The 21,100-nt window shown below is 45.1% G+C and overlaps 3 protein-coding genes across 8 annotated transcripts; 2 read left to right on the top strand and 1 right to left on the bottom strand.

The window, feature by feature from the left end:
• Positions 1-2,111: 2,111 nt before the first annotated feature.
• LOC119284507 (GPN-loop GTPase QQT2-like) lies at positions 2,112-5,461 on the top strand. The gene is made up of 7 exons (XM_037563628.1): positions 2,112-2,326; positions 2,436-2,559; positions 2,696-2,925; positions 3,269-3,559; positions 3,991-4,196; positions 4,261-4,550; positions 5,165-5,461. Exons 1-6 carry the CDS (start codon positions 2,264-2,266, stop codon positions 4,547-4,549), a joined length of 1,203 nt encoding a protein of 400 aa, XP_037419525.1. The 5' UTR covers positions 2,112-2,263; the 3' UTR covers position 4,550; positions 5,165-5,461.
• Positions 5,462-6,443: 982 nt separating this feature from the next.
• Positions 6,444-7,954, top strand: LOC119284486 (non-specific lipid transfer protein GPI-anchored 2-like). 3 transcript variants are annotated; one of them, XM_037563616.1, is made up of 3 exons: positions 6,444-6,833; positions 7,008-7,176; positions 7,629-7,954. In XM_037563616.1, the coding sequence occupies exons 1-3, from the start codon at positions 6,549-6,551 to the stop codon at positions 7,751-7,753; spliced, it is 579 nt and encodes a 192-aa protein (XP_037419513.1). In that variant the 5' UTR covers positions 6,444-6,548; the 3' UTR covers positions 7,754-7,954. The 3 variants fall into 3 exon arrangements, with proteins under 3 accessions (XP_037419513.1, XP_037419507.1, XP_037419499.1); XM_037563610.1 differs by having other exon boundaries at positions 6,444-6,972; positions 7,081-7,176; XM_037563602.1 differs by having other exon boundaries at positions 6,444-7,176.
• A 1,082-nt stretch (positions 7,955-9,036) lies between these two features.
• On the bottom strand, positions 9,037-19,492 carry LOC119284461 (probable prolyl 4-hydroxylase 4). 4 transcript variants are annotated; one of them, XM_037563590.1, is made up of 18 exons: positions 18,860-19,492; positions 18,307-18,388; positions 18,134-18,209; positions 17,743-17,802; positions 17,551-17,638; positions 17,344-17,448; positions 16,390-16,999; positions 15,905-16,098; positions 15,717-15,825; positions 15,436-15,584; positions 14,629-14,830; positions 14,400-14,489; positions 13,007-13,051; positions 11,468-11,572; positions 11,069-11,126; positions 10,047-10,222; positions 9,811-9,868; positions 9,037-9,701 (listed from the first exon to the last, which is right to left on the bottom strand). In XM_037563590.1, exons 2-18 carry the CDS (start codon positions 18,334-18,336, stop codon positions 9,406-9,408), a joined length of 2,451 nt encoding a protein of 816 aa, XP_037419487.1. In that variant the 5' UTR covers positions 18,337-18,388; positions 18,860-19,492; the 3' UTR covers positions 9,037-9,405. The 4 variants fall into 4 exon arrangements, with proteins under 4 accessions (XP_037419487.1, XP_037419479.1, XP_037419467.1 ...); XM_037563570.1 differs by lacking the exons at positions 9,037-9,701; positions 9,811-9,868; positions 10,047-10,222; ... (1 more) ...; positions 11,468-11,572; positions 13,007-13,051 and having other exon boundaries at positions 14,065-14,489; positions 14,619-14,830; positions 17,551-17,641; positions 18,860-19,485; XM_037563575.1 differs by lacking the exons at positions 9,037-9,701; positions 9,811-9,868; positions 10,047-10,222; ... (1 more) ...; positions 11,468-11,572; positions 13,007-13,051 and having other exon boundaries at positions 14,065-14,489; positions 14,619-14,830; positions 18,860-19,483.
• Positions 19,493-21,100: the final 1,608 nt, after the last annotated feature.

Here is a 21,100-nt window from a genome sequence, read left to right as displayed (position 1 = left end):
GTCATATTTATATTTGGATAATAAGCGAGTATATTATAGCTTGATTTCAGACACATGATTAGAGCGAGTATATATATATATATATATCATAGAAGTGTATGTGCACTTGACACTCGCGCTTGCATTTCATGTGAATTTCTCAAATATATCAAACATTACAGGATATAATCATCTATAAAACATAAGTCCTACTTTGGAAGATGGGAATTTCTCAGACATTAATATGTTACTATGTTGTTAGTTTTGAAGTCATTGTTCTAAGTGGATTGTTTAAAGTTCATTATAATAGCTCATATGGTACAATTTGCTATTGTGTGTTTTCATGTGCTATGTTCATTGGTGATTACTACGGCGGGTTGGTCATGTCGTCCAAAGGTATCGTCAAATCCAATGCCATCTACTTCCGGTTCCAGCGCGACTGTTTAGACCGATTTTTTGTGTGTGGTGTGTCTAGTGGAAGTGGAACTACCAGGCCATTGAACGAAGATAAAGCTCGAGCGGCTTCATTGACGATCTAGAATCTTATGTGGCTTGGAATGGGCGCAAGACGGACGTGCTGCAAGGTGATCAGTGATCACATTTTTTTGGTTATTGGCAAATGCAATAGTACCTTTGAAATGTTGATCTATCTTCTTAAATCTAATTATATGTTCATACATGTGTTGTATGGCATGTCTTGATCAAGCCTTAATTGTCCCGGAGTGGCTGAAATTGTCCTAGTTAATTTCAACAAGATGGGTCTTATGTTTGATTGGGCACAATATGTTATTCTGTTGTTACGTTTTTACCTCAATTGATATATACGAGATTCCGTGCCGCTCTAATCATCTAATTTTCCCATTGTTTTTTTAGAAGAATGGCTGTTCCCCATTAATACTCCCTCCGTTTCTTTTTAGTCTGCATATAAGATCTAGTCAAAGTCAAACTTTGTAAAGTTTGACTAACTTTATAGAAAAAATATCAACATCTACAATACTAAAGTTATATGGTATGAAAATTAATTTTATGATGCATCTAACGATATTGATTTCATATTGTGAATCTTAATATTTTTTTTATAAACTTAGTCAAAGTTAACAAAGTTTGACTTTGACCAAATCTTACATACAGACTAAAAAGAAACAGAGGGAGTACATATTAGCAATCCGCTCTAATCATATGTTTCTCCCACATGGGCGCCACATGTCCACCCGAGTACACCGTCCGCCCTTCGTTTGCTAAGATGCTTCGGCGGGCTCTCAACAAAGAGAGTTATTTGTGTGCTCATGTTTGCGAGAGCTGGAACTCAGCGCACCATCTACGGAAGAACCCCAACGATCCCTCTTTGACGAGATCTTTCATAAGGGTCTTGACAAAGCCTTTGTCTAGTGACCAAAGCGCGATACGTGGTGCCTTTGCCAAGTTCTGTACTCGGCATAGTTCTTTTTCTAAGTACAGAACTCGGCAAAGCTTTTGTCATCATTTTAAAAAATCAAATCAATTATCTTTGCAAGAAAACAAATATGTATATATCAATTATATCACCGCCAAATCACATACAATTCCTCAAGCTCAGAAAAGCATCATATATGGTCACACAAGCATCATACCAAGTCACTAAACCCCAATGCGACTAATAAATGTTACATACAATCAAATGATATAAGCAAACAACACAGTTATGATGAGTTGTACGAAGATTATGAAGTTCTTCACCACACTCGACCTGATGTGGCCTGAAGTGCAAGCAACAACATTCTAGAGCAAATGTGCCAGGTTCACGTAGACTAAATGGGCATTTACGAATGGTTATGGAAACCGATGCGGCCTGGAGTGCGGTGTGGATGGGGTTCCAACTGGTCCTGGCCATGAGAAGCCCGGCCTGAAAAAGCCCGACCCGGCCCAATCTTAGGCCTAGATTTTGAGCTCGATGGTCGAGCCCAGACCCATCATTTTTACGCTTTTCTGAAGGGGCCCGACCCAAAGCCCGGCGGGCTTTTACACGTTCGGGCCGGGCTTGGGCCCAAAAAACAGGCCAGATGGCCAGGCCGGGCCCGGGCCTAGGTTTTTTGCCTCAGGTTTGGCCAGGTATAGTTCCAACCCGCAAAAATGCAACGGATCGAACTCACGGGGTTGGGTCGAACCCACACTTGTCACGAACAGGAGCCCTCTTCCCGTCCCCGTACGCCGCACTCCGTTCCCCGATTGGTTCGCCGCCGCCGCCCCCGTCCCCGTCAACCTCCTCGATTCCGGCCGCCGTCTCTCGGCACCACCCGAGCTGCCCATGGACATCGACTCCGAACCACCCGCCGAGAGCAAGCCCACCCAGATGGACCTCGAGGACCAGGCAAGCCGCCGCCGCCCGCCAACCTTTTCTCGGGGAATTCCCCCATCCCTTTTTTCAGGGTTTTGTTTCTGATTGCCTCTGGGCTTCCTGTCCTGTATGGCGTGCGCAGGCGGACGCCGACGGGAAGGGGGAGGACGAGGAGCTCGCGGACTCCATCGGGAGCCTATCCATTGCCCCCGGCCGCACCAGCTTCAAGAAGAAGCCGGTGGTCGTTCTCGTCATCGGCATGGCCGGTGCGCTCGATTTCGTTCGCCACTATTCAATTTCTACAATTACAGTAGCACGGATGGCCCAGCGAACCTGCGACATGTTAGCTTTTGCTGAGAGATTTTGGGATTGGAAGCTTACTGATCTGCTCTAACAATGCAGGGACGGGGAAGACCACCTTCATGCACCGTCTGGTGTGCCATATGCAGGCATCGACAAACATGAGGGGATACGTGCTCAATCTTGACCCTGCGGTGATGACGCTGCCATTCGGGGCCAACATTGACATCCGCGATACTGTGCGGTACAAGGAGGTGATGAAAGAGTACGGACTCGGTCCCAATGGTGGCATTCTTACCTCACTCAACCTCTTCTCAACCAAGTTTGATGAGGTACCCATCCTATATGTATATCATATGTCTAGAATGGTAATGTGCATCATTGAAATCCTCCTTTAGGCTATATAAAATGGAAGATGACTGAACTGTTTCATGTGTTCTTTTTGGTAATTGATTCATGTCAATTTCTACCATTCAATGTAAACTGTTGCGTGAATTGTGCTTAATTTATAGCCTAATGCTGAGCTCATAGAAAATTATTTGATTGCGTGTTGAATAATGCCAACTTCTTTCTGCAAAATTTGTATGCTGCATTTCCGGGTATTTGGGACACGACTTTTCCCTCTATTCTTGTAGTACCATTCAGCTAATGTATGTCCAATATTCATCCTTGTAGGTTATATCTGTTATTGAAAGCCGAGCAGACCAGCTGGATTATGTGCTGGTGGATACCCCAGGGCAGATTGAAATCTTCACTTGGTCGGCTTCAGGAGCTATCATAACTGAAGCTTTTGCATCAACATTTCCAACGGTTGTTGCATATGTGGTTGACACCCCCAGGTCAACAAACCCTGTAACCTTTATGAGCAACATGATGTATGCGTGCAGTATCCTCTACAAGACCCGTTTGCCTCTGGTGCTGACATTTAACAAGGTTGATGTAGCCAAGCACGAGTATGCTCTTGAGGTAGGTACACCCTTGTGATGATTTCAGTTTCGCTATTCTTGATTATGTACACTGCTATTGCATTTAGCTACTATCATGTATATTCCATACTGTGTTGTACTCCCTCCGTTCCGAATTACTTGTCGCAGGTATGGATGTATCTAGATGTATTTTAGTTCTAGATACATCCATTTCTATGACGAGTAATTTGGAACGGAGGGAGTACTTGTATGCAGTGTGCACTGGAGTCTGGACCTCTTTTGGCTATTCTTTTGTCATTATGTCACATTTGAGCTGCCATGCTGGCGTGTATGGTTTAGGTTTATCGAACAATCTGTATTGTGAAATGTGAAATATACTTATAAAACAGGGCTTTCATCTGTGACATGTGTCCATGATGTTTCATTCTTCAAAGTTTTTGTAACCTGGCCTTCAATTTTTTGCTGGACCAGTGGATGCAAGACTTTGAAGCATTTCAGGCAGCTTTGGATTCCGACTCGTCATACTCCTCTTCATTTACCCGGAGTCTCTCCCTTGTGTTGGATGAATTCTACAAGAACCTACGCTCTGTTGGAGTATCAGCGGTATCTGGCACTGGAGTTGCTGCATTTTTTGAAGCTATGGAAGCAAGTGCCAAAGAATACATGGAGACTTATAGGTTTGTCCTCTATGATAGATGCCAAAAAACTTATTAGTTACTCTTATCTAACAATCTTTATCAGGACTGATCTTGACAAGAGGATTGCTGAGAAGGAGAGACTAGAGGCTGAGCGCAGGAACGAGAACATGGAAAGACTGAGAAGAGATATGGAGAAGTCCAAAGGACAAACTGTGGTGCTCAGCACTGGTTTGAAGGACAGAATTCCCTCTTCAGAAATGATGGGCGATGTGGACGAGGAGGAAGAAGAGGAGGCGGTGGAGGATTTCAGATTTTGCGAGATTGATGACGATGATGAAGAAGATGAAGACGAAGAAGGAGAAGATGAGGAAGTGGCTCATTTTGGCCTTTAAGGTACTCCCTCCGTTTTTATTTACTCCGCGTATTAGCTTTGGTCAAAGTCAAGCTTTGTAAACTTTGACAAAGTTTATAGACAAAAATATTAACATATACAATAACAAATCAATACCATTAGATTCGTTATTGAATGTACTTCCACATCATATAGATTTTTTACGGTAAATGTTTATATTGTTTTCTATAAAGTTGGTGACTTCAGTCAAATCTAATATGCGGAGGAAATAAAAACAGTGGGGGTATCTAAATATATTTATAGCACTTCTCTTTATAATGCGCTTTAAAGATGTTGTCATTAGTTGAATATCTATCACAGCCATCCGCGCATTGATTATGCCTGCACTGTGACATAACCATGAACTAAAGGGGTTCGAGTGGTTTTTCTCAAGGGATATACACAGGCTATCTTAATTAATATACGGATTCGCACTTTGTGTGTAGTTTCATTTTGCAAATCTGAAATCTCAGCGAGGGTGGCGTTATAGTGCCGGCTTGTGATGACTTTACAGGTGTTGATAGGATGAGAACTCGAGCTGTTGATTTTCCTATGAATGGAAAGAAGAATCTGTCACTCCATTCTGATGCCATTAAGCTGTCTTACTCTTTGACAGGTTGATGGAATCGAACAGAAGAGGGCGCTTGCTTCTGGAGGACCCTGTCAGGAGTGGTGTTTCTGTTTCGAGGTTATTACGGTGGAAATGAAATGCTGTCGATATCACTCTGTAGGTCGCTGACCGACTGACGCTAGCAGTAGCCTGTAAATCAACCTGCACTACGTCGAACCCGCTGGAATGAATCGATCCCATTCCCATCCGATCGATGAGCTGAATTGGTTTCACGTACGTACTAGGTATGAATTGTCTCCTTGACTTGTCTTGCAAACAAAACAATCAGCCGCTCTGCCATCACTGTCGATATCACTGGTATGGTAGGGAATTTTGTTGGCAGGCTCCGTGCGTGCAGCCTGTAACATAAATGCTCTCCCCTGATCTGCCATCGCCTCAGCCGTGCACCGCCCAGCGCGACGTGACGCCATTGATTCCCAGGGAGAAAGAAGGCACGCACTCCACTTTGACACTGCTATTTTTTTGCTTGATCTGAATGCCTGCCCGTGTGAGCAAGAACAGCTGTGTGTGCACTGCCATGCACGCATCGCGCATGCCAAAGTCAAACTGTGTCTGTCGTCCTCGTCCTCGTCCTCCTCCAGCCAGGCGTCGTCGACCGGTCGTGGAGTGCGCCGCCGGGAGCGCATTTATCGCCGGACAAGGAAGAAGAAGAGCAGGAGGAGGAGAAGACGGACGTTCCATTCCGTCAGTAATGGGAATGGCGGGATAGATCGACCATCGCGTTCGTTATGAGCAACGGACTGGTTCTAACCGTGCTCTTGCTGCCGTCATTGCCGCCATTGCTAACAAACAGCCTCCAAAGCTAGCAATAGGACACCATCCTCATCCACAACACGTACTGGAAAGCACCATGCACGGGGTCATTATTTCTCCCACGAACTCAATCTCCATTTTGCAGCAAGAATTCAGTGTCCATTGTAGACACACGGAGAGCTTTCTGAGTGGTTGCAGAGCTTGATGGGATGTGAATTCTCGTATCCGCTTCCTGCGGGATTCACGCTGTTTCATTCATGCCAAATTCTCACCAAATTTGTGTTCAAAAAAAAAACTAACCAAATTTCACGTGAAATTCCTGCGAATCCTAGAGATAGATATGCATGCCCTTGAAATGCACCGAAAGTTGGCAGCCGCCGCTCGCCACGTAGTCCGCTCATTCGATGGCACACAACATCTGGCTGGTGCAGCCCAGTTGCCACCTCCCCCACGCTGCACGGCTATATAAACGCCACCTCCGATCCGCCACTGCACTACTACACTCCAAGCCGCACCGCTCGCCCGCATCCTCCCTCCCGTCCGCCACCGCATTAATTCGCTCCCACCGCTTCCCAACAAACCCGCCGCCCGCCCTTGACCGCCGCAGGCCGCAGCCATGGCGCTCGCAGCGACGCCACGCCAGCGGTCGGCGCCGGCCGTGCTGGTCGCGGCGGCGCTGCTCTCGCTTTCACTCTCACTCTCATGCGCGCAGGCGCAGGCGCCGCACGTGGCGGTGCCACCCTCGGCTCCCCCGAAGGCGGCGGCGCCGGGCCCGGCCGCGGGGCTGAGCGCGGCGTGCCTCAACTCGCTGCTCAACATGACGGACTGCCTGCCGTACGTGCAGGCCGGGAGCAAGGCGCGGGCGCCGGAAAAGCCGTGCTGCCCGGAGCTGGCCGGCATGGTGGGCTCCAACCCCGTCTGCCTCTGCGAGCTCCTCTCCGGGGCCGCCGACTCCCTCGGCATCGCCGTCGACTACGCCCGCGCGCTCGCGCTCCCCGGCGTCTGCCGCGTCGCCACCCCGCCGCTCAGCACCTGCGCAGGTAGTAATAAACTAACTCGAGCCCTTCCGCTGCAGGTTGCCGCTGGATTTGCTGCTCTACGAGTCTCTATTGAGGTGGATTTGATCTGTGTGGATATTATTCTCGCAGCAATGGGATACAATGTTCGTCTGGGCCCATCTCCGGCGCCCGCGCCGGGATCTCCCTCGCCCATGTCGCCCGGCGACAGCCCGCAGTACCCTGCTGGTAAGCGCCGCCGCATGCAGTACCAGTAGAATTTCAGTTGTGGCTTCAGTTTAATAATTCTTTCTGGCTGCCCAAGAGTCAAAGACCAAGAGGAATGATTAATTACAAGAAATTGATAGTACTAGATACTTCCTCCGTTCGGAATTACTTGTGTCGAAAATGGATGTATCTAGAACTAAAATACGTCTAGATACATCCATTTTTGCGACAAGTAATTCCGAACAGAGGGAGTATTAGTTAAATATAATATATATATACATAAATAAAAGAAGAGAAAAACCGAAGTAAGGCTGAAGAATTCAGTGGCCACATGTATGCTCGTAGGTCCAGAGTATAGACACAGTTTCAGTTCACGTGCTTGTCATCACGTACTAGTGCCATGGAGCAGAGTACTGCAGTGGTATAGTAGGCGTACAACTAATATACTCCTGTATATGCCATCTCCGTCGCAGGTCCTTCGCCGTTCGCCTCGCCGCCGGCGTCGCCGAAGCCCAGCCACGCCGCGCGCAGCATCCACGCCGCCGGCGTTCTCGTCGCCCTCGCCGCCTCCTTCGCCGTCGGGATCGTGTTCTTCTAAGCGGACAAGGCCAGCGAGACTGTTCATCCTTCGATAAAAAACTGTCGCGTGAATGATTGGCATGCTTCTCAGTGTGTGCTAGTACTCCAGTATGATGATTCTAGGTAGTAGATAAATACAGTACCAGTTATTTCCGGCCAACATGTTATGTGCTATGCTAATCAATTGATCCGTCGCTCACTCATAAACTCGTTCGTGACCTGAGGTGTAGCAACTCTCGATAACATTGTCGTGTGCGCATGCGCCCTCGCATCACACCTTCCTCGTGACGCCGAGCCGTGGCCCGAACAAACATCCGTCAGTCGCATCAACTAAGCGTGCCCCCGTCCGGTTGCCATGCTCCATTACAGCACGAAATTCCTTCTAATTTCGTGCTGTACTCTACCAACACGGTACATTACGTATGAGTGCATGAATGTATGCTCAATCATTCATATCGCGGGGACATTTAGATGAGATTGTCAGATCAACCCTAAAAAAATCATATTTAGATGTTCTTTAAAAATCTGAAATTATTTGAGTACATCCATGTGGGGTATGTCTGCAACTCCGGAAAAAAAAATCAGCTGAAAACTCGATGTACATTTAGAGATTCAAAAAAGACAAATTCAAATGCGAACAATGAAAGCGTGGGTGAATAGCACTTTGATATTATTCAAATTCGATTCTTTTTTGTTTCCATTAATGTAAGTTGAATTAGGAGCTGAAACTTTTTTGAGATTGTACATCAAACGTTGATGTGTCTACACAATTTTTCAGAATCTTTGAGCATGTTTTTCTTTTCAAAAAAATCGATCTCATAGATCTCACACAAGTCTCCCCCTTCGGTCGCAACCTCGCAAGTCAGGCAAGGCGGCAACCGCAAGGTGGCTACAGTAGTAGCCATTTCCGCATTTCGGGGGCGATGAAGAATTGAATTCAAGGCACTTTCTGCGGTTGCAATGAATGAAAGGCATCACCAGCCAGCAATCCCTCTCGTGATCCAGACGAGAGGCATTCAATTCCCTCATCTGCAGCAGTTCCGTGCAAACCGCCTCCTCTTCAGCATCATCACACCACGGGCAAGCGCCCAACGACATTCTCTTCTGTGCACATGAACGATTCAGGGGGTGTTTGGTTCAGAAGTCCTAGGACTTTTTTTAAGTCTCAAAGACTAATTAAAAAGACTTTTCAGTAAAGTCTTTTTCTAGTCCCAAAGTCCCTCTCATTTGGTTCCTAGGACTTATTAGGGGCTTTTTCTAGTCTTTGGAACTAAAAAGTCCCTGAACCAAACACTCCCTCAGTTCGTTGTAATAGTGCCACAGTAGTCAAATTCAGGGCGTGTTCGTGCTACATATATATACTAGTATAGCACAAGAGTGCGAAAAGAGATTACAGTCCCTACAGTCTACCCACACAAAACGGCACCACAAGCTCATGAAACCTGTCATGGACCAACTCTAACAATCAACCCATCTCTGCCTGCCTAGCACAAATCAATAAATAAACATTGGTAGCCAGGAACCAGCTTGTCATCAGGGAGTAACAAGAAACCGGTACCATCTGGACGACCAAACCTCGTGGGACACCAGCTCAGTTCGACCCGCCATTGCCGCTCCTTTATGAACCCCAACTCCAGCAACAAGCGGCGTTCCAAGGATTCCATTCCAGCGCTAACACACGTTGCAGCTCCTTCTACAGTGACCGGGCAGCGCCGCGGTTCCCACCATGTACGCCGGGTTCTTCGTGCACTCTCCCAGCGCCGCCCACTGCGAGCAGCTGTTGCTGTTGTCGGTGCAGTTGCCTGGCATGTGATAGACCTTGTCAAACGAGGCCACGCGGATCCATTTCGTGGCAGACCATTTCTCCCCCTTGATGACCTCGCATCCGCCATGGAGGCTCGACGGGTCTGTCTCCGCGTCGGGGCGAAGGTTGAAGAACAGAAGGGCGTCCCCTTTTCGTGGTTTCACTAAGGAACGATGGATACAGGTGCATGTCAGTCAAGAAATGTTTCGGGTGTCTAATTGGTAACTCGGGAATTAGGACCGCCAAAAAGGAAAATAGCACGAAAATTATACCTGCAAGTCCTTTCTGTGCACATTCTGACAAATCTTTATGGTGTGATCCTTTACGTGCCTGTTTGACAAATGAATAGGCATATCTAGGAATAAGTACAGGAGTCATCGCAAAAATAGAAGTACAGGAGAACACTACGGTGCTAATGGCTACTTGCGACTGGCTCAGACGAAAAATCAGCAATCTGACACATTTTCTATCTTATTGAGCACCACCACTGTGAAGAAAGAAAATTTACCTTGGCTAAGGGGAAAACCGTTTCCCCTCCTTCTGCAACGTCTGTCAAGTACAAGAGTACAGTAGCTACACGATGTCCACCACGGATAGTGTTAACACTGTCGGTGAAGAAATCATGGTGCGGTTCATACTTCTCACCACGCTTATATCTTAGAACTTGCATATCTTCGCCGTTCTCTGGTCATTTTATAACACTTATAAGCAAAACTGAAAACAGTAAGACTCTCAGACCCTTGAAGTTCAACTTTCTACCATACACATAAAATTGGAATATATAAACAGAAGTGCAGCAAATAAATAACCCTGAAAAATCCTCTTTATCAAGCCCAGGATTTTTATGACATGACATTCAAAGTCCAAACTAATGCCAATGCTCAACAGCAAAAGGTGTTGTAGTGCATTGGGTTTGAGTGTTTGACACCACAACAGATACATGATATGTCCAAGTAAAAACACGTAGCTGTTCTACAGGTTCTCAAGTCAAATGTGGACATGATCAAAGAGGGTAAAACACCATGGCTCTTAACCCTTTGCATTGAAAACTTGTGCAAAGCACAAAATACAATTAGGAAAACAAATGGAAATGATGAACATAGTGTGTGACATGTTGTGGTAGTTTGAGCATAGAATTTGGCCAACTAGTACAATGTCGTAGGGTAACTAGGACAGTATGATGTTTTAGCTCTTTTTCTACACCTTGAGCTGCTAGATGCACTTGTATCTCCGTGTGAAGTGAATTTGTACTTCATACTCTTTTCTCAACTTTTTTAGAGAACTCCTTTCCTAACTTGATGGAAAGGCAAAAGTTCTACCTCTTTTGGACATTTTTTATGTTTCTATGAAGATCTGTCCACAGTTTGGTTAGGTCCGTTGGACTGGATTCTAACCAGCTAAAAAAAGTTCTTCCCCTATCAAACTCAAATACAATTCACAAATGGAACATATTTTTATTCTCTACAAACTGCAATAATAAGCACCCCCGAAATGCATGAATAGAAAAGTGCAATGTTATTGTCTCACAACCTTTTGGAAGAAATGTCCATGCGGCAATTTTATCCTCTATACCAGCAACAATTGGATCCTACAAGTTTGGACATGATTGGTCATCGGATGAAAAAATTGATCATCAGAAGAAAATACCTGAACTGTACTGTACTCCTGGACCCCAGCTATGGCTAGTCACTAAATAAACAAGATATTGTTCCCTTGAGAAATAAAAGAACATGAAGAGTACATATATAGACAGTGCCCTATAAGAGAGTACATATGACATATGAGTAATTGCTATGGAACATGAAAATTGTAGTACTACATAAGATGCTGAGCTCAAATTTCAGATGAAACATGCAAGAGAGATGACCAATCCATGGATTTTTCTTTTCTAAGATATAATGCCTATGAGCTGAAAAGCAAATGGCCGACCTGGCCCTTGCCGATGAAGGTGCCGGAGCTGGTGCGGACCTCGCTGAGCTTGCTCTTGCCGGACGTGTCATCGGCGACCGCCGACCTCTTGAGCTCCGCCCTGGCCTAAACAAGCAGGAGAACCCCAGAATCAGACACAGCCCCACAGCAATAGCTCTCTGAGTTTCTATGGGGGACTGGGAGCAGCGGGAGAAGCACTGACGAGGGAGACGAGGTGGTTGGCCTCGTCGTCGGTGAGGAAGTGCGGGTAGAGGAAGGCCCTGCGCAGGCCATCAAGCACGTATCAGCCGTCTGGTTGGACGACCCCGCCCAAATCGAGATCGGAGGCGAGATGAAGCAAGGCGAGCGCAGGGGCGGTGGAAAAATCGGCTGACCTGGGATGCCAGGAGATCTGCCTGGAGTGGTGCGGGTAGACGACGGGGGCCGGGTACACGGAGCTGCCCCTTCCTCCGCCTCCGCCGCCGCCCCCGGCAGCGCCGCGGCGGCCGACGAGGAGGAGGATGACAGCGAGGAGGGACAGAGCGGGGCCAGGAAGGGGAGCCCGCGCCATCGCAGTTAAGCCGACCTCTCCCTCTTTGTCTAGCCGACGCCGGCGACCAATGGAGGCAGGGAGGCGGAGAAGACGCCGCGGCGACGGCGGCGACGGCGGCGGTGGCGGCGAGGTGGAGCCTGGGAGTGGTCGCCAGTGGCCACGCTTCAGGGGGAGGGAGGGAGTGGGGGACTGGGCTGCGAGGCGGGAGAGATCCGCGCCGCTCACGTGTCAGAATCCGACGATCCAACGGCCGTCACGCAGCGAAGAAACGTGCGCGCACGCCCGGCGAAATCATGGGGGGCACCGACCGCCAAACGTGCGCACAGAGATGTCGTGTTCCACTGGCCCCGTGGAGTTTTTATTTAGAGTTGTACAAAAGTCTGCATCAAATTTTGATATTATAGTGGTAGCTTTGAGTTGAACATCGACTTTCTGCCTGGAAAAACCCTTCTCATCTTTGAAATCAGCGCCTCGACCACATCCGGGACGCTTGATGAAATAATTGTGCTTGAAAGTCGGGGTCGACGACGTGGTGAGAGCACCGGACACCGCCGTCGCGGCCATAACCGCCGATTTAAAGTAACCACTACACGTAGCAATATGTTTATCAAAAGCTTAGACGCGATGTCTATTCAGAATTTGTATTTAAAACCATTTGATTCAGCACCGTACGATATGGTGCTTTTCACGAGAACGTGCCAAGTTTACGACTCGAACCGAGGTGGGTTGGTTCCATCATAAGAAAACTAACCATCTAAACTAGGCTTAGTTTGTGTGTTCCTACACTACTTGTGGACCTGGTTTTCAGGTTAAAACACCCCTTTGATTTGTGAAATCTTGTGTTTTGTTGACTGAACTTAAATCGCAAGAAGCTTTTATGGCATCGGTAGTGATGCGATGATTTTTGGTAAAAGGAAAAAGGATGCGATGGAACACAAATTGTGGATATAATATTTCTGAACTCAAATCATTTTATCATTCTGCATCATCTATTTCTTCCGACTTACTGCCCACGAACGTTTTTCCTCTACTTTGCTTGGAGCAAAGCTTTCCTCAAATACCAGCCAAGAACAGCAGACAAACAGCGGCAACAGATGCAATTGGCTGAATGAGGTCACGAACATAAAAGGCAGGGGAAAAAGCAATAATATGAATAGCACTCACAAGAAATGACCATCATACTAATATTGTGTTCATTCACAAAATGGAAAATCAAGATGAGAAAAAACCCTACACTGTTCTGGTTTGGATATCTGCTCATTTGGTTTCTTAGTCAGTTTAGAGTCGAGTTCTTGCAAACTTGTTCTGGAATATTGTTTGATTTCTTTAAATGAAATCGGAGGGGAAACCCTCTTTTGCTAAAAAAAACATTTTGATCGGATGCCTTGTTTTAGTGCAACAAAAATTTTGCGGGTAAATTCACAGTGTCCATACAAGCAGCACCGGCTAGCTCTAAAGAATCTGACGGGCCAGAACCAATCCAAGTCATAGTTCTGCCCTCAATTCTAGCAAATTTAGCTAAGCTCAAACTTGCGGTTATCACAATATCGCGTAAAATACTTGCCAAGCCTTCAATTTGAATTTCAAGCCATCCGACTCAAGACCGCATTACACGATGTTTATCGCATGAATATATCCTTACAATATTTGTAGACCCAATCTTCAAGTTAAAATGCCTCTTTGATTTGTGAATTTTTCTGTTTGTTGCCTGAATTTAACTGTTCCATATAAAAACCATCTGAGTTGAAGCGCCCTTGCTGCTTGTGTGGTTTTATGTGTAAATTCGCAAGTGGCTTTTATGGCATGGGTAGTAATGCATATATTCTTTCGTAAAAACAGAAAAATGTGGTTGAACACGAATTGTGAGAATAATTATTCCTGAACTCAGATCCTTTTATCATTCCGCATCATCTATTTTGGGCTTACAGGTCATGAACCAAGTTCAAGAATTATGTGCTTCCTCTTTGAAAAGAAACATGTGGACTTTATTTGGGGCTTTCCCTCTACTTTTACCAAATGAGATCACGAACACAAAGCAAGGAAAAAAAAGGAAGAATATGAATAGTATTCACAAGAAATGACCATCACACTGATCTTGTGTATCAAGATGAGAAAGAATGTATTGTACAATTTGATTGGATGCCTTCGTTCAGTACAACTTTGCTCCAGACAAAACTCAAGCTTGACACATCTACAACTACAGTGGTTTGTAAGACACAACTTGCAAAACTGTGCAGAGGCTTTCTTGCTCTACCCGAACCAACAAAAAAGAATATCGTGGGAATTTTTGAAGTATATAACCTAATCTTGCCATTGGAAAACTACATGTGATTACATTTACTGTACAACATAATAATCACCTTTCTCTCTGTGAGAAAACAATTTGCTGGAAACAGATACCAAGCAGCAGCCGCAGAAAGTTTCCTCAGCACCTTCCTCCATGAGTGGCATGACATGAGCCGATTTATTTTGTGGTTTTGGTCCCAGCACCTGCAGTGTTATTATGATCATACTTATTAACTTGTCTATGCATATACTGGAGTTCCCATTGCTTTATGTAAACTTTCATAGGTGCGCTTTATTTTGCACATATTAACTGAAAATAAAGAAGGTGCACACCTTTGGTAACCTTATTCTTACTCGTCGGTAAGAGCTCTTCAGCACCAATTCTAATATTAGTGTTAGATGTGCGCCTCTTTGATTTGCCGTCCAGCAAATACACTTCCACAGTGAATGATCCACAGACAGGACGATGGTCAGAAAATTTAGACTCCCCACGGAAGTAGGATGACTGCGCAATCCCATCTCCGTGCCATAGTATTCTATCACACCTGAACAAGTTGAACTACTTAGCTTACATGAACTGATAACTCATTAATACTCCCTCCGTCCCATAATATGAGCATTTTTTACACTAGTGTCAAAAACGCTCTTATATTATGGGATGGAGGGAGCGGTTCATTGTATAGTTAGGTCTTAAATTGCAAGACAAAAAGATACATCAACTGAAATGTAGACTGAGATTTTTTAAACATCCTCTTTGTAAGTTATGTGATGATGTGAATAGTTCTATTGTTTTTGCTTCCACAACTTTAACCAATATGCTTGTGCTAATATACCTGGTTTTATCTCAAGAGAACAAACTATGTCTAAGCTTCTTCTGGCACACAAAGATGGGCATGCATGATTATTGAAGTCATACACAGATATATAATATAATTTGTGGTCATACCGTCATAATTAATTATTAATACTACTCCCTCCGTTCATTTTTGTAAGTCGTTTTAGACAACTGAAAATGAGCTACTTCGCACCCTGTCTGAAATGTCTTCAAGGCCTTATAAAAGTGAACAGAGGGAGTACTAAAGGTTGTCATGGCTGTTAAAGTAGGAGTTATTTGTAAGATAAAATGAATTAATATGAACAAGATAAATACCAGGCTGGGGTTCTCCTCTTTTTCTTTGAGGTTGCAGTTTCTCCAGAATAAGAATCTGAGTTAAAAGTGTACTTGTATGTGGGGGCAAAATATATCTTCTCTTCGCTCCAACCCCTGAATACCCTTCCAGAATCGCGCTCAGTGTTAAGCTGAAAATGAAAATTCTACAAAGTCAAGTCTTTTCTCATTCCATTACTTTACTTGCTTAGTTCCTCGTTGGGGAAATTGAGTTGCGCTCAACTAATTACAAAAAAATGGGCACCATTTTTTTAGGTGCTTACTTGATCCTTTTGAAAAAGGGCATCCCAGTTATTTTCCGTCAGAAGTTTCTTGGTATCTTCATAGCTCAAGGAAATACGGTAGTTCAGATCCCCCAACCATATCACCCGGCTAAAATAAATAGCACAATAATCAGATAACAGCACAATAAAATAAAAGCTTTAAAATAATTGTAGCATTAGTATCTTACTCATGGTCAATAATTTTTTCAGGGATTCTTTGCCCAGCTCTTCTGCAAATTCTTGGAAACTGCGTGGCCCTCAGTATCTCTAAAACATCTGAGTTGCGCCGCAACTCGTCGCCTTCTTTCTCACCTGAAGCCAAATGGCTACAGATGAAACAAAAGCTTGTCTGGTGCAGTGTCATGCTCACTGATATACATCCCTGAAGCCAAAAGGTAAGTGCAAGGCATAAAAGAATTAGGGGATCTACCATTTAGGATGCTTCAGAGTTTTTTCCAGTTCTGTTTTTTTGGCGGAGTTGTTATTGTTGTAGCCAAATGTTGAATCCGATAAAAAACATGATACAGGAAACAGAGCATGAGCATAGTACTACATAATTGTCTTTGTTAATGTCTTTGCAACTATCATAACATTTTTAGTTCCATAAAAATTTAGGGCATGCTACACCTTGCATAATCAAAAGGAATTACTTGGATACAGATTCAGTTCTAACCTTGTTTCCAAGATAACCCATTACTCCACGGCCTACACATGATGTCCTCACATGACCGATATGCGGCACTAGTTCTTTCTTTGCCCATACTGTAACAAAAATACCAACCATTCGTTTGCAAGATACGAGGTTATATTTTAGCTGGTCACTAGAGGCAGAAGCAGACGAAATCACTCCATCAACCACATAACCAGAAGCATTATTTGATCTGTCATCAACTTCATCTTCTTCCGAAGAGTCGGTCTCATTAATGTATGCTTGTGGGCATCCAAAGCAAGCATCTTTGTAGGATTTCCTGGGCATTTCAACTGAGCAGTTGCAGATCTTGAGCAGTTTTCTCTGAGTTGGCATGTAAGGCTTCCTGATAGACTTTAAGGAGGACTGGAAGATTGCAGAACCAGAGCGGTTGGAGAAAGAAGCATCAAGGTTCGATGAAGATCGAGAAGAGGTTGAATCAAGGGATAGAGATGGCTTGTGACAGAAGATATCAGCATCCCCGTCAACTGTTCTGTTTAGCGTGCGGTTTATAAGAGCAAGCCATCTTGCAGCTGGTTCGTTGTCTTCGATCACAAGCACATTACCAGCATTGAGAGGGACAATTTCCTGAAAACTGTGTGAACGATAGAAAAAAGACGTAAGAATGTTGTCTGTTCACTGCAACAAGCCAATTTAACTCCAAGGAAAATACAGCTTATTGTGATAAAGATTAAATGCCAGAATGTCAATAACACCCAAAGGACTGTAAGAAACAAAAAAAAAAGGAAAGCATAACATACTGTTTTTTATTAATTTACATTTAGTACGAGTTTATGAATAGGGGGAGTGAAATGTACAGAAAGTATGTAAGTCGATCACTGCGTATTCTTCTATGAATTTTTCGGCACCGCAAGTCTGCAACTACTAGTATTGACAGGCGTACATTTCAGAACTGCGAGAAACAGATGGATTACATACCCTAAAACATAAATATCTGAGTGGTCATCTGCAGGAATGAAGTCGTCCAGATTCAACTCAGCGGTAGGTGTGTTTCCTCCAACGTTCCATGTAGAAATAAATACCCTGTATAATGAGTGAATTTAAATAAAATTCAAGAGACCAATATGATTTCCAACTATAGAGTGACACATAACTGAAAATGCAAGTTTGGCTGTTTGACCTGACCTAAAAGATTCAGTTTTTATGACACTTGGAGAACGGGCTAGAAAATGGCTCAGACGCATGCTCCGAACTTCGCGCATGCTCCTAACTTCTGCTTCCAATTAGTCCAAAGAAACACAAGAATAAGACAGTCAAATAAAACCAGCAGCATCCAAAGAGTAATCCAGTGCAGCAAAGTGCCAGATAGAAAGCTACCTGAAAGTGGTCTGAATGGGGAAGAAGATTGCGCCTTGGAGGAGCTTGGTGCAGATTTAACTACAGATGAGTAGATGACAAGAGAACATGGAACAGTATCATCACGAAATCCTATTAACATTGTACCGAATTCGATACAAAATGTCAAAATGTGTAATTCTTGAATCTTGAACACATGAATTCTAGCATATTCCATTGAACTGGCTGCTTCTTCATAGCATGGATTATACGAAGTTGACAGAGGCTCAATGGACTTAATGAACTGACAACCAACTTAACAAAAAAAAATGAACCCAGATGAGCTAAATTTTGATAAAATTATGCTCATCTATTTATTACTACAAGACAGTGACTCGGTTATTCAGCTTCCAAAAGAATTAAGATTAACTACCAGCAGAGGAGCTTGGACGGTCTGTCTTCTTCGCGGCTTTCTTATCTTTCGCCCCGAATATCTTTGGACGACAGCCCTGGAGTACAATGATGTAAAGTCAAATACTTCAGTCAATGATGTATCTCTGAAACTAAGAAAGAGGAGCAAAATGGGGTGAAACAAGAGACACGCACCTTCATCTTTTCATCATCTGGAAACGCCATTCGCTTTGAAGTCCGCGGAAGACAACCGAAGCTTATTATTCCAGGCTCAAATCTGACCACATTATTGGATAGAAATTAAAGATTGCGCGGTTCATCTCAAGGAAATACTAATTAGATGAACAGGGGGATAACTCTGACATCAGCACAAATAAATAGGGGAAAGAAAGCATGTGCATGCACTTGTCCCAGAAAATAAAAAGGGAATGAAGGAGAATATTTACACCCCAAAAGAACCTCCTGGATCTAAATTGTTGTTCAAATTCAAATCCCCACACTCTAGACCTGAAGAACTGATGTATGGCCCAAGCCAGAATAAACAGAAACCTTTCACATAAAAAACAGCCCCCACATCCACAGAGGATGCTCTTTCCCAAAAGTAGCCTGCCTATCTGTATCTGACACACGGGATCTTGAGAATCCACTGCACATTACAGCTCGCAACAGAGGCAGGGATGAACAGGAGACAGAACAGCACGAAATGAAACAGAAATCACAGCAGTGCGGAGGCGAAGCAGGAACCCACCGAATCGGCAGCAGTTTCGCCGGCACCAGCAAATCCGGCCACCGCAGCGCCGCCCGGGAGAGCCGTGGACTCGATCCCTCCTCCCCCACCAGAGGCGCAGGGCCCTCCTCCTAAATTAGCCAAGAAGGGGCTAGGCCAACGACTCCTCCCCGTAACCACCGGGAAGGCCGCGACAAGAAAGGCGAGGCGGATAGGGGGGAAGGGAAGAGGAGCGGCGGCGCGGGCGCGGAGACGACGACCCCTGGAAGCCGGGGCGGGGTCTGCAGGTGCGGGAGGCGCACGGTCGAGGAGGGCACGGCGGCCATTACCTAGGCCGGCCCCGCACCCCACCCCCACCCGGCCCGGAGAATTAAACTATTCTCCCCGGACAACTGTCCCGTACTACTGTGCGCAGCAGCGGCAGCGCCGTCCTCCTACCCGAGAAAAAAGAATCCACCTCCCCCTCCGCGGCGTTTGTTTACGGGCGGCACGACGCGGCATGAGCACGGCGGTGGTGGGGGTGGACCATGGGAGGGAATGAGGAGGAGCTTGAGCGGCGCACGTGCGGCGGGATTGATTGGATTTTGGCGCGCGGCGGAGGGAAGGTGGTGGTGGTGGTGGAGGCGGTTTGGGTTCGTTAGTTGGGCTGGGAACCTCTCCCTGTCTGCTGCCGGTCAACGGCGGACGCAAGGACAAAAGGCCAGGCTTATTTTATGTGGTGCTTCGTTGGTTCCGTGTCTGAGACTTTCTTTCTTTGCCCGGCCATGGCTCATGGGCCATGGCTGGCTTTTGGTTGAATCATTCCTTCCATTTCCTGGTGGTGGTTCCTCACACATCACAAACCAGAAAAAAAGCACACCAATGTCAAGCGATTGTGTTTGTGCTCAAGTACTTTGGTGCCATATAGGATGAGGCTTGGGACTTGGGAGGACTGGTTCTGAAGAGCGACTCGGAAAAGGCTCAACACGGTCTAGGGTTGAAATGTGGACCATGTCAAAGGTCGAGGGGTGAAATTTCTTTTCTTTTCTGGAACAAACCGCGTTTTACCTACTGCTTATTTTACCTTATTCAAAAATAGAAGTATTTTTTATGGGTTAATTAGCTAAATGCCACTGCAATTTTTGCAAACTTTGATAAACGCCACTGCAGACTTCGAAAAATGCCACTGAAAATGGCATTTTTCAAAGTTTGGAAATTGCAGTGGCTTTTTTCGGAATCGCCAAATTTGAAGCGGCATTTATCAAATTAACCCATTTTTTATTGATTAATTGCCGACCATCAGGACGATATACACATAGAAGATTTAGGCTCACATCTCAAAATAAACTTAGGAATAAACTCACTGGATAATAAATCGCTCTCATGGCAAGGGGAGAAGCGACGCTTTGAGCTTATGTCGCAATATGAAGAATAAATCGTCACTTTTTTTTTTGAATAATAAACCGTCAAATTGGTCAAACATAAATTGTCATGATTAGCGGCGTGCACATCACAAGGGGCGTAGACAAGCCCCATACTAGGGGGACACGGCGTGGGGCGTGACGACGATGTACCTGGTCCATTTTATGCACTGTTTATCACTATTTGGCCTTGATTGGCACGATTGCTGCACACCACCACCACCACCACCTTGTGGTCCTTATCGAAGTGTATTTTCAACTAACATCATCTATATTACATGGCAATACTCGCGCCACGACGTTTTGCTCGCACGCTCGATGGGAATAGGCGGCATCAACTGACAGCGACAAAAAGAAATTTAGAACGGTATAAAAGGTCAATTATGGTAACCTTGCACATTAAGGCTAACCATGTGTCCACATCGCTTATTAGAATCTGAATTGGATGCTAACTAAAGGTGGACAGATCGTGCACCCTTGTCTCTCCACAATACTAGCGTCTTCAGCCGCCACTTATGTGACCTAAGGATGCCAGCAAGATGACATCAAACACGTCAATTTATCATTTATTTAAAACTATCCACGAGACTAGACAAAACTCTTTTAGCTTCCCGTTAAAATTAGCCATACGTTGGTGGTAACTTAATTCTTCACTAGTAGGAGTAGCTCTGGCTTTAACAGTTTAAGTAGCACCATGATTGCGTCGGATGTGGATGTTTTTGTCAGCAATGGATGTATATATCATTATCACTCCAGGAGAATTGAAAGTGCACATATGCTAGGAATGTGGCCATGCAATGCAATTTGCAATCGATATGATTTGGGTCAGGGTGAGGCTATGATCTACCTACGGGTTAGGATC

Source organism: Triticum dicoccoides, chromosome 1A (assembly GCF_002162155.2).
Source record: "Triticum dicoccoides isolate Atlit2015 ecotype Zavitan chromosome 1A, WEW_v2.0, whole genome shotgun sequence".
NCBI classification, from domain to species: Eukaryota; Viridiplantae; Streptophyta; class Magnoliopsida; order Poales; family Poaceae; genus Triticum; species Triticum dicoccoides.
This window is presented reverse-complemented; position numbering and strand designations above follow the sequence as displayed.

Excerpts from the sequence above, each read along its gene's own strand:
- LOC119284507 (XM_037563628.1), top strand. The coding sequence starts at position 2,264 with ATGGACATCGACTCCGAACCACCCGCCGAGAGCAAGCCCACCCAGATG. Across the intron at positions 2,327-2,435 it reads AGATGGACCTCGAGGACCAG|GCGGACGCCGACGGGAAGGG; the intron begins GCAAGCCGCCGC and ends TGGCGTGCGCAG. Across the intron at positions 4,197-4,260 it reads GAATACATGGAGACTTATAG|GACTGATCTTGACAAGAGGA; the intron begins GTTTGTCCTCTA and ends AATCTTTATCAG.
- LOC119284486 (XM_037563602.1), top strand. The coding sequence starts at position 6,549 with ATGGCGCTCGCAGCGACGCCACGCCAGCGGTCGGCGCCGGCCGTGCTG. Across the intron at positions 7,177-7,628 it reads CAGCCCGCAGTACCCTGCTG|GTCCTTCGCCGTTCGCCTCG; the intron begins GTAAGCGCCGCC and ends TCTCCGTCGCAG.
- LOC119284461 (XM_037563590.1), bottom strand. The coding sequence starts at position 18,336 with ATGGCGTTTCCAGATGATGAAAAGATGAAG. Across the intron at positions 17,639-17,742 it reads CCCATTCAGACCACTTTCAG|AAGTTAGGAGCATGCGCGAA; the intron begins GTAGCTTTCTAT and ends AATTGGAAGCAG. Across the intron at positions 9,702-9,810 it reads TGCACAGAAAGGACTTGCAG|TGAAACCACGAAAAGGGGAC; the intron begins GTATAATTTTCG and ends ATCGTTCCTTAG.